Source organism: Mobula birostris, chromosome X (genome assembly GCF_030028105.1).
Source record: "Mobula birostris isolate sMobBir1 chromosome X, sMobBir1.hap1, whole genome shotgun sequence".
Taxonomy (NCBI): Eukaryota; Metazoa; Chordata; class Chondrichthyes; order Myliobatiformes; family Myliobatidae; genus Mobula; species Mobula birostris.
This window is the reverse complement of record NC_092402.1, coordinates 52,157,933-52,169,714: the sequence shown is the minus strand read 5'-3', so window position 1 is coordinate 52,169,714 and position 11,782 is coordinate 52,157,933. Positions and strand designations below refer to the sequence as shown.

The following is an 11,782-nucleotide window of genomic DNA, read 5'->3' as shown; positions in this document are numbered from 1 at the left end:
CACAACACTCCCTCCTCACCGCCCCTCCCTCAGCTTGACACTCCCTCCTCACAGCCCCTCCCACAGCACACTCCCTCAGTGTGACACTCCCTCAGCGTGACACTCCCTCAGCGTGACACTCCCTCCGCGTGACACTCCCTCCTCGCAGCCCCTCCCACAGCACAACACTCCCTCAGCGCGACACTCCTTCCTCACGCCTCTCCCACAGCAGGGTGCTCACTCCTCACTGCCCTCCCACAGCACGGTGCTCACTCCTCACTGCCCTCCCACAGCGAGACGCTCCCTCCGCACTGCCCCTCCCACAGCGTGACGCTCCCTCCTCACCGCCCCTCCCACAGCGAGACGCTCCCTCCCCACCGCCCCTCCCACAGCGTGATGCTCCCTCACCGCCCCTCCCTCAGCGTGACACTCACTCCGCGTGACCCTCCCTCAGCGTGACACTCCCTCCTCACCATCCCTCCCACAGCACAACACTCCCTCACTGCCCCTTCCTCAGCACGACACTCCCTCCTCACAGCCCCTCCCACAGCACAACACTCCCCCGTCACCGCCCCTCCCACAGCACGGTGCTCACTCCTCACTGCCCTCCCACAGCACGGTGCTCACTCCTCACTGCCCCTCCCACAATGTGACGCTCCCTCCTCACCACCCCTCCCACAGCACGGTGCTCCCTCACCGCCCCTCCCTCAGCGTGACACTCCCTCCTCACCGCCCCTCCCTCAGCGTGACACTTCCTCCTCACTGCCCCTCACACAGAGCACTCCCTCCTCACCGCCCCTCCCACAGCGTGACACTCCCTCCTCACCACCCCCACAGCGTGACGCTCGCTCCTCACCACCCCTCCCACAGCGAGACGCTCCCTCCTCACCACCCCTCCCTCAGCGAGACGTTCCCTCCTGACCGCACCTCCCTCGGCGTGACGCTCCCTCCTGACCGCCCCTCCCTCAGCGTGACGCTCTTTCCTCACCGCCCCTCCCACAGCACAACACTCCCTCCTCACCATGACGCTCACTCACCGCCCCTCCCTCAGCGTGACACTCCCTCCTCACCGCCCCTCCCACAGCGCGACACTCCCTCCTCACTGCCCCTCCCTCAGCGTGACACTCCCTCCTCACCGCCCCTCCCACAGCGCGACACTCCCTCCTCTCCACCCCTCCCTCAGCTTGACACTCCCTCCTCACCGCCCCTCCCACAGCGTGACACTCCCTCCTCATCGCCCCTCCCGCAACGTGACGCTCCTTCCTCACCCCCCCTCCCACAGCACGGAGTTCCCTCCTTACCGCCCCTCCCTTGGTGCTGAGTGTAGGAGAACAGCAAAGACAGTGGATACAAAAGACACTGAACGAACCAACAGGCCGAGTAGCATCCATGGTGGTAAATGGACAGTCAATGCTTGAAGGGTCTCAAACAGAAACCTAGGGCACCCATTTCCCTCCGTAGCTGCTGCCTGACCCAATGAGTGAAGAGAGAGATGACAAGGGAGAGAGAGGAAACAGTGGGTGCACAATTGATGAGAAGTTTGGATGGGAGGGGTATGGAGGGCTATGCTCTATGTGCAGGTTGAAGGGACTATGTAGAATAACCGTTTGGCATGGACTCTGAGCTGTGCCACAGTGTTCTATGACTCTATGAAAGGAAGCGGGAGAGGGAAAGAGAGAGTGTGCTGGGGAGAGTAAGTGAGGATGAGGGAGGAGAAGTGAATGGAAAGGGTGAAGTGGTGAAGGAGAGAAGTAGTAGGGGAAGCGAGTGTGGAAGGAGAGGGCAGGGAGAGAGTGGCTGAAAGTAAGGGGGGAGGGGAGAGAGGGACGAAGGAGGAGAGAAATGTAAGAGGGCTTTGGAGGAGGGAGAGGGGCAGGGGAGGGGTGAGGGAGATGAGTGGGGAAGGGGGCAAGAAGGGAAGGGGAAGAGAGGGGTGAGGGCAGAGAGGATGAAACAGGTGGAAGGGGGTGAGCATGGAGTAGGGATGAAGAAGGAGGAAAGGGGGTAGTGGCAAGGAGGGGTGGGAGACGGGGGGGAGAGGAGAGGGGGAGGGAGAGAGAGAGGGGGGGGGGGTGGGGAGTGGGAGAGGGAGAGGAAAAAAAAACTCACACATTACCTTATCGGGATCAAGGTTGAAGTCTGAGTCTAGCAGTTCTCCAGCCCCATCATCGGGTTCCGCCTCATACATGTTGTAGGTGGGGTTTCCGATCTCCACGTTCATCATCCCATTGGTCATTCGCTGGTGCTGGAACCCCTTTGCCCTGACAGACACACAGTTATCAAACACACAGACCGCCCTCACACCCCAACACCACAGGACTGCGAGGAGGGGCAGAGAGAAGATATTGAACAGAAAACGAGGATCTAGTGGGTTCAAATGGAGCGGAATCGGGATCCTGGTGGGTTCAAATGGAGCGGGAGTCGGTGTCCCAATGGATTTAAAGGGAGTGTGAACTGGCATCCTGGTGGGTTTTAAAGGAAGAGAGAAACAGCGTTCTTTCTCATAGGTTTAAGGGAGTGGGAAATGGGGTCTCAGTGGGTTTAAATGAAGCTGGAAAAGGTTTCCCAGTGGGTTTGAAGGGGGCGAAAAAACAAGGTCTCACTAGATTTATAGGAAGGGGGAAATGGAGTCCTGGTAGGTTCAAAGATAGTGGGAACTGGGGTCCTGATGGATTTAAAGAGAGTGGGAACTGGGGTACTGGGGGGTTTAAAGGGAGCAGGAAATGGGGTCTCGGTGTGTTTAAAGGAAGCAGGAAGTGGGGCCCCAAATGAGTTAAAGGGAGTGCAAAACTCTCTTTTATCTGACCGAAAGTCATGCACACTTCTTCATCCCTAACTACGCGACGTGTGGTGGTGGTGTGGTGTGGAGTGGGAGGTAACAATGGTTGGGGTGGCATCAAATACACTGTCTGCATTTGGAATGGGACTGAATTGGCTGACACTTACCCTTGGGAACGTTTCCTGTACCAATACACACCAATAATCACCAGCAGGATCAGTAAGAGGAGGAGGATGATTATCGGGACGATGATTGAGGTGGTTTCTGAAAGAGAGAGCAAGAGGGTTGGGGGTGGGGAGAATGTTGTTAGTGAGGCGACCTCTCCTTCAAAGTTCCACAACCAGCAACATTTGGAATATCGCACCATAGGAGAAAAACATGTGATACACTCTATTCCCTGTACACTCATGTCTGCTTGGCCAGATTCTGCTCCAACTCCATCTACAGCTTTGCAAGTGATACCACTGGAGTGGGCTGTATCTCAAATAACACTGAGTCAGAGTACAGGAAGGAGATGGAGAGCTTGGTGACATGGTGTCATGACATATAACCTCTCCTTCAACAGCAGAACAAAGGAGCTGTCTACATCAGTGGTGTTGAGGTTGAGAGCTTCAAGTTCTTGGGAGTCCATGTCACCAATAGCCGGACCAACATGGTGAACTTTCTTGGCCATGACATCAACTACAATTCTACTTCCTCAGGAAGCTGAGGAAATCTGGCATGTCCCCACTGACACTCACCTATTTTTATTGAAGCACCATAGGAAGCATCCTACCCAGATGCATCACAGCTTGGTTTGACATCTGCTTTGTCTGAGGCCGTAAGAAACCACAGAGTTGTGGACACAGCTTAGCACATCACGGAAACAGCCTCCCCTCCATGGACTCTGTCTACACATAGCAAGATTTAAAAGGGACCTGAGGGACAACTTTTCATGCAGAGTAGCAAGTACATGGAACGAGCTGCCAAAGGAAATAGTTGAGGTAGGTACAATAGTATAATTTAAGAAGCACTTGGACAGGTACACGGTGGGGAGGGGCTTGGAGAGATATTGGCTGAACACAGGAAATTGGGATTAGCTGGGTGGGCAATGTGGTCAGCATGGGACTGGCTGGGCCAAAGGGCAGGTATCCCTGCTGTATTAATCTGTAACACAATTTAAGCCAGTCAACCCAATCTCTTTTGTGCACAGCCCTGTCATTTTAGGGATTAATGTGATAAACATTTGCTGCACCCTTTCAAGGTAATTATAAAGGTAATTATACAGATTTTTGACACTGATCAGCAGAAAAGATTCTTTTACCTCAAAGTGAAAAAATTTCTACAAATTGTTCTACCTCTATTACAATTATTAGCAGATGCACCTTTGGCAGCAATTACAGCTTTGAATCTGTGTGGATAGGTCTCTGTCAGCTTTGCACATCTGGAAACTGCAATCTTTCTCTATTCTTCTTTACAAAACTGCTCAAGCTCGGTCAGATTGCATGGGGATCGTGAGTGAACAGCCCTTTTCAAGTCCAGCCACAAATTCTCAATTGGATTGAGGTCTGGAATCTGACTTGGCCATTCCAGAACATTAACTTTTGTTGTTTTCAAGCCATTCCTGTGTGGTTTTGTCTTATGTTTGGGGTGATTGTTTTGCTGGAAAACAAACCTTCTCCTAAGTCACAGTTCCCTTGCAGACTGCATCAGGTTTTCCTCCAGGATTTCCCTGTATGTTGCTATATACATTTTACCCTCTACCTTCACTTCTCGGACCTGCTGCAGTGAAGCATCCCCACAACATGATGCAGTCACTATCATACTTCACAGTAGGGATTGTGTGTTTTTGGTGATATGTGGTGTTTGGTTTCACCAAGCATAGCGTTTAGTCTGATGGCCAAAAAGCTCATTGTGGTTTCATAAGGCCATAGAACCTTCTTCCAGCTGACCTCAGAGTCTCCACATGCCTTCTGGCAAACTCTAGCTGACAAGTGACTTAACTGTACTCTAAGGGATATTCAGTGACTTGTAAATTTTCTTGTATCCATCTCCTGACTTGTGCTTTTCAATAACCTTTTTGTGGAGTTGCCTGGAGTGTTCTTTTGTTTTCATGGTGTAGTTTTTGCCAGGATACTGACTCACCAGCAGTTGGACCTTCTTCTTCTGACTTTTACTGGCGGTTGGCAGTCCAATTTAAAGGTGCATTACCACCACCAACTGGACTGGAGTGTGGTGTAGAGAGTTGGGAAATAAAACCCCTTCTAGTTCTTTATCAAATGAAAACTAAATTACCCCAAAAAGCCCAATAGATTTTAAATAATGAACGGCAATATTGTCAATTAAAGTCACTTCCATAACTTAAAGTTTTTAAATGAAAACTATCAACCCCTAAAGCTAGTAGTGCAGCCTGCGTTTGCTTTCTTTCAACCATGTATGCTTCACATTGTAAAAGAATGTGTTCAACTGTTTCAAAATGATGACAAAACCTACACACCCCAGAGTGATGTTTTCCAACAAGATCCAAGGAATAATTAAGCAAAGTATGCCCAATTCCAAGTCAAGTCAATGTAATTACTTCCTTTCTCGTCTTACCCCTTTCTCACATCAATCCAATAATTTTATGTGTAAGGGGTTTCTTCTTTTATGTTACTGCGTAGTCTAATTAAAATGGCTTCTTTGTTATGTTATAATTGAAATGGCTTCTTTGTTATGTTAACTGCTGAGAAAGTCCTCCCACTAGCAGTTTGTTTGGATTATGTTACTGATAAGATGGTGACAAACCAATTGGGATGGATGTTATGCTTTCTGTGTATCTGTAAATCAGTGTGTTGCGTGGGTTTTTGGGGCAGAAGGCACGCGAGAGAGAGACAGAGGATGGACAAGGTGCTGTGAGTCGGCTAACGGGGACGGACCCCGGCCAGGAGTCCAAGGTCCAGGGTGTTCGGCGAGAAGACAGAAACAGACTCATGTGGAGCGTCTGGTTGACCACCGTTGTTGGTCCCAGGCAGCAGGTCGAGGTGGTCCAAGGGGAAACGCAGAGCAAAGGAGGGTCCTGAGCTCCAACTGTTTGTGCACGAAGTGATTGAACTTTGATAAGTGTGGCACCTTTTATTTTCCTTTTATATTTTATTCTCTATTACTTATATAGTTCCAGTAATATCTATAAACTGTAAATCATTTAATCATATCTGGTGTATTGTCTGTTATTTGGGCGGGGCAGGGTACATCACACAGCATCCACACAAACTATTACCCAGTTTGGCGGGGCCGAGGGCTGTTTCCCTAGATGACAGCGAGCTGAGCAACCCTGAGGCTGGCCAGGGGGCTACATATGTATTCTGTAAAGGTGTCTCCCTTTACAGAATACATAATCCCACAAGTCCTGCCATAATCCCCAAATTCTTTGCCCCACTAACCCCTTAGCTTCAGATTTGCTAAGTGTAAGGTCTATATCCACAGATGAACTTTTAACGTAAACACGAGGAACACTGCAGATGCTGGAAATTCAAGCAACACACATCAAATTTGCTGGTGAACGCAGCAGGCCAGGCAGCATCTCTAGGAAGAGGTACAGTCGACGTTTCGGGCCGAGACCCTTCGTCAGGACTAACTGAAAGAAGGACTAGTAAGAAATTTAAAAGTGGGAGGGGGAGGGGAAGATCTAAAATGAATGGTGGATCTCCCCCTCCCCCTCCTAAATCTCTTACTCTTTCTTCAGTTAGTCCTGACGAAGGGTCTCGGCCTGAAACGTCGACTGTACCTCTTCCTAGAGATGCTGCCTGGCCTGCTGCGTTCACCAGCAACTTTGATGAACTTTTAACAGCTTCCTTGGCCAATCAATCCGCTCATTCCCCTCAACACCTCTATGTGCAGAGATCCATAGAAGGAGACATGTAGACCAATTCTTTGAATGTGAAATAAAGTTTGAAGAGCTTCCAACAGTAAATCGGACCTGCTGCTAGAATGGCCTGTTTTAAGACTAGTCTAAACCGAAACAAGCATCTGAACAAATCATAACTTTGCAAGGACAGATTTCCTCCACCCACTATAAGCCCAAAATGATGACAACCAGTTCTGCTGTATACACTGATAAATGGTTAGTAAGCCTTTTCTTTATTGTTACCTGTAATTCAGGTACAAAAACAGCCACTCAGACATTCCCTGTTAAATTATCTTTTGATTCATCAGTAAAAATGGTTAACATATTACAATAATTTTCCTTAACATACTGATGAACAACAGACTCTCAGGCATATCAGGATCCTTAGATTTCACTAAATCACACAACCTAAAATCAACTAAAGCCATTGGAAAAAACCACAGCGGGGTTACCGAAAAAGCTACAGTGGGACAAATTACATAATCCAACAAACTCATATTCCTAGTGTAATGAGAACCCAGCCACCCAAAACTAAGAACACCCTTATGTTCCCTACAGTCTTCCAACACACTTTTAACAGGGTGATCATTTCTCTGCTCCCTCAAATTAATCCAGCATATTAACATCAACTTCAGCCTCCACAACTGTAAGGGTAATTGTTCCATTTCCACCAGTAAAGCTGAATCAGGGGACGACCTTACTGCACCATAACACAGCCTTAAAGCCTGTGCTTATATCACATCCAAACATTTTAAATTTGAAGTTGGAGCTGATCCATAAGCCACACAGCCATAATCAAGTACAGATATAATTAAACAAATATAAATGGTCAACAGCAATTTTTGTGTAGCACCTCAAGAATACCCACACGTACACCCAAGGATAGTTAATGCTCCTTTACATTTGTCAATTATCTTACTGATATGGTGCTTCTATGTCAGCTTATTATCCAGCCACATGCCAAGAAATCTTACCATTGACACTTCTTCAAATGTTTGACTATATAATTTCAAATTAAGTGCATGTCTCTTGATCCTCTTTGTAAACTATGTAACGTGTTTTAGCTGCGGAAAGCTTAAAATCCCATCTATTTGCCCACTGTTCAACCTTATTAATTGCTAATTGCATCCAATATACAGTTAAATTGAAATTTCTACTTCTGATCCATAAAGCTCCATCACCTACAAAAAGTGATTTACCCACTCTAGTACCTATTTCAGAGAAAATACAGGTGTCCCCCGCTTTTCGAACGTTTGCTTTACGAAACCTGTTACGAAAGACCTACATTAGTACCCTGTTTTCGCTTTCAGAAGGTGTTTTCACTGTTACGAAAAGAATCAGCGCATGCCCCGAGCAGCCGCTCTCCCCGGATTCTTGCCGGCATTGCTTTAACACGTGCCTGTGAGCAGTCATTTGCAAGATGAGTTCTATGGTGTTGGAAAAGCCTAAAAAAGCTCGTAAGGGTGTTACACTTAGCGTAGAACTAAACATAATTAAGCGTTTCGATCGTGGTGAACGAAGTTAGAACAAAGTGAATCTGGCTTGTGGAAGCTGACAAAGATGATGTTGAAGAGGTTTTGACATCCCATGACCAAGAACTGATAGATGAAGAGCTGATACAATTGGAAGAGGAAAGGATAACAATCGAAACCGAATGCAGTAGTGAAAGTGAAGCAACTATGTGAGATTTTTGCTGCAATGATAAAGTATGACTTTAATCTTGAAAGGGTACGTAAGTTTAGGAGGTATTTGCAAGATGGTTTGAGTCCTTACAAAGAACTGTATGATAGAAAAATGCGCGAGGCTCAGCAGTCAAGCGAGCCTTCCACTTCAGCCACAGCAGACAACGAACCTCGACCTTCGACATCGAGGCGGGCAGTCATAGGAGAAGATGAGCTGCCTGCTCTAATGGAAACAGACGACGAGATGACACCCCAGTGCCCCACCACTCCAACACCCAGGCCGCGGACAGATACTGTACCGATTCGCGGAGAATGCAGCAGTAGCCAGGAGACACACAGCACATTTTAAAGAAAAAAGCCGAAATAAACATGCTAATTAATTTGGTGCCGCCCGACACGTAATTGTCGGCCCAGATCAGAGGCAATGCAATCTAATTAATTAGCATGTATATTTCGGCTTTTTTCTTAAAGATGTGCTGTGTGCCTCCCGGCTACCGCTGCATGCTTCACAGATCGGTATCGGTTCGCTACCCGGAGGGTGGGGGCCGCTGCACCACCCAAACTCCGACTCAGTCTAACACACCATCATCAGTGTGCTCGGCGCTGTTTTCCCAATTCCGGTAAGTGATACTACACTGTACATACATTATTTCTACTTTATATCGGCTGTGTATTTTTACATGTTATTTGGTATGATTTGGCAGCTTCATAGCTTAAAGGTTACTGGAGAGGGCCTGCACCGTGCTTTTGCCAACAGCGCTTGCGTGAGATTTTCTGCCGACAGCACTTGCATGAGATTTTCGCTGCTGAGAACAGTACAGTAATGATTGTGGAAAAGTATTTCCATTTTATATAGGCTGTGTATTTATCATATCATTCCTGCTTTTACTATGTGTTACTGTTATTTTAGGTTTTGTGTGTTATTTGGCATGATTTGGTAGGTTATTTTTTGGGTCTGTGAACGCTCACAAATTTTTCCCATATAAATAAATGGTAATTGCTTCTTCGCTTTACGACATTTCGGCTTACAAACCATTTCATAGGAACGCTCTACCTTCGGATGGTGGGGGAAACCTGTTATCATTAAATCATAATATTAAACAATAAAGGGCTTAAAATACTACCTTCTGGAATCCCATTCTCTATGTCAAAGAAGCCCGAATGTACCTTTCCTACCCTTACCTGCATAGACCATCCAAATAAAAAACTCTTTTTTCCAAAATATAATTCAACCGTTCTATTACCATTTGTTCCATAAGTTTACACAAATAGGACGTTAATGATATTGGTCTATAACTAGAAGGATCTGACAGGGGTTTTCCAGGTGTCAGAGTAGGCACTATTACTGCCATTTTCCATGCGGAGGGAAAATGGCCTAATTTTCAAATATGATTCAAAAACTTTAATATTGTAACAAGAGAGTTGTCGGCCATATGTTTAAACATACAATAACACACACCATCCTTTCCTGGAGCCTTCTGACCTGTACTGTTAATAGCTTATGAATTGCAGCAAATGACCAAGCCAGTAACTCATCCTTCTCTATTTCAGTAACAATCGTATTATAGAAACATAGAAAATAGGTGCAGGAGTAGGCCATTCAGCCCTTCGAGCCTGCACCGCCATTCAGTATGATCATGGCTGATCATCCAACTCAGAACCCTGTACCAGCCTTCCCTCCATACCCCCCGATCCCCATAGCCACAAGGGCCATATCTAACTCCCTCTTAAATACAGCCAATGAACTGGCCTCAACTGTTTCCTGTGGCAGAGAATTCCACAGATTCACCACTCTCTGTGTGAAGAAGTTTTTCCTCATCTCGGTCCTAAAAGGCTTCCCCTCTATCCTCAAACTGTGACCCCTCGTTCTGGACTTCCCCAACATCGGGAACAATCTTCCTGCATCTAGCCTGTCCAATCCCTTTAGGATTTTATACGTTTCAATCAGATCCCCCCTCAATCTTCTAAATTCCAACGAGTACAAGCCCAGTTCATCCAGTCTTTCTTCATATGAAAATCCTGCCATCCCAGGAATCAATCTGGTGAACCTTCTTTGTACTCCCCCTATGGCAAGGATGTCTTTCCTCAGATTAGGGGACCAAAACTGCACACAATACTCCAGGTGTGGTCTCACCAAGGCCTTGTACAACTGCAGTAGTACCTCCCTGCTCCTGTACTCGAACCCTCTCGCTATAAATGCCAGCATACCATTCGCCTTTATCACCGCCTGCTGTACCTGCATGCCCACTTTCAATGACTGGTGTATAATGACACCCAGGTCTCGTTGCACCTCCCCTTTTCCTAATCGGCCACCATTCAGATAATAATGTTTTCCTATTTTTGCCACCAAAGTGGATAACCTCACATTTATCCACATTAAATTGCATCTGCCATGAATTTGCCCACTCACCCAACCTATCCAAGTCACTCTGCATCCTCTTAGCATCCTCCTCACAGCTAACACTGCCACCCAGCTTTGTTTCATCCGCAAACTTGGAGATGCTGCATTTAATTCCCTCATCCAAGTTATTAATATATATTGTAAACAACTGGGGTCCCAGCACTGAGCCTTGCGGTACCCCACTAGTCACCGCCTGCCATTCTGAAAAGGTCCCGTTTATTCCCACTCTTTGCTTCCTGTCTGCCAACCAATTCTCTATCCACATCAATACCTTACCCCCAATACCGTGTGCTTTAAGTTTGCACACTAATCTCCTGTGTGGGACCTTGTCAAAAGCCTTCTGAAAATCCAAATATACCACATCCACTGGTTCTCCCCTATCCACACTACTAGTTACATCCTCAAAAAATTCTATGAGATTCGTCAGACATGATTTTCCTTTCACAAATCCATGCTGACTTTGTCCGATGATTTCACCGCTTTCCAAGTGTGCTGTTATCACATCCTTGATAACTGACTCCAGCAGTTTCCCCACCACCGACGTTAGGCTAACCGGTCTATAATTCCCCGGTTTCTCTCTCCCTCCTTTTTTAAAAAGTGGGGTTACATTAGCCACCCTCCAATCCTCAGGAACTAGTCCAGAATCTAACGAGTTTTGAAAAATTATCACTAATGCATCCACTATTTCTTGGGCTACTTCCTTAAGCACCCTGGGATGCAGACCATCTGGCCCTGGGGATTTATCTGCCTTTAATCCCTTCAATTTACCTAACACCACTTCCCTACTAACATGTATTTCCCTCAGTTCCTCCATCTCACTGGACCCTCTGTCCCCTACTATTTCTATTATCTTCTTTAATCAATACTGGAATTTTATTAGTCCTATGAATCCCCTCCGTTTTTTAAAAATCATTCCCCAAACATCTCCAAGTTTAATACCCCTTCCAATACTATCACAATATGACCTCCATGGCTACTTTTTCGCAACCTTCACTACTTTCCTCACCATGGCCTGTGCCCTTTTATACTTAATAAGGTCACTTGGAGATTGATACTCAACTTTCCTAAACACTTTATTT

General features: G+C 46.8%; 1 protein-coding gene across 1 annotated transcript in view; it reads right to left on the bottom strand.

Moving 5' to 3' along the window:
* Nucleotides 1–1,569: 1,569 nt before the first annotated feature.
* Nucleotides 1,570–11,782, bottom strand: part of LOC140191511 (low-density lipoprotein receptor-related protein 1-like) — a 293,778-nt gene continuing 283,565 nt past the window's right edge. Inside the window, exons 88-90 of the mRNA XM_072248962.1 lie at nucleotides 2,926–3,022; nucleotides 2,096–2,240; nucleotides 1,570–1,626 (exon numbers count right to left, since the gene is read on the bottom strand). Of these exons, the coding sequence (XP_072105063.1) occupies nucleotides 1,570–1,626; nucleotides 2,096–2,240; nucleotides 2,926–3,022 (299 nt within the window). The remainder of the gene's footprint in view (nucleotides 1,627–2,095; nucleotides 2,241–2,925; nucleotides 3,023–11,782) is intronic.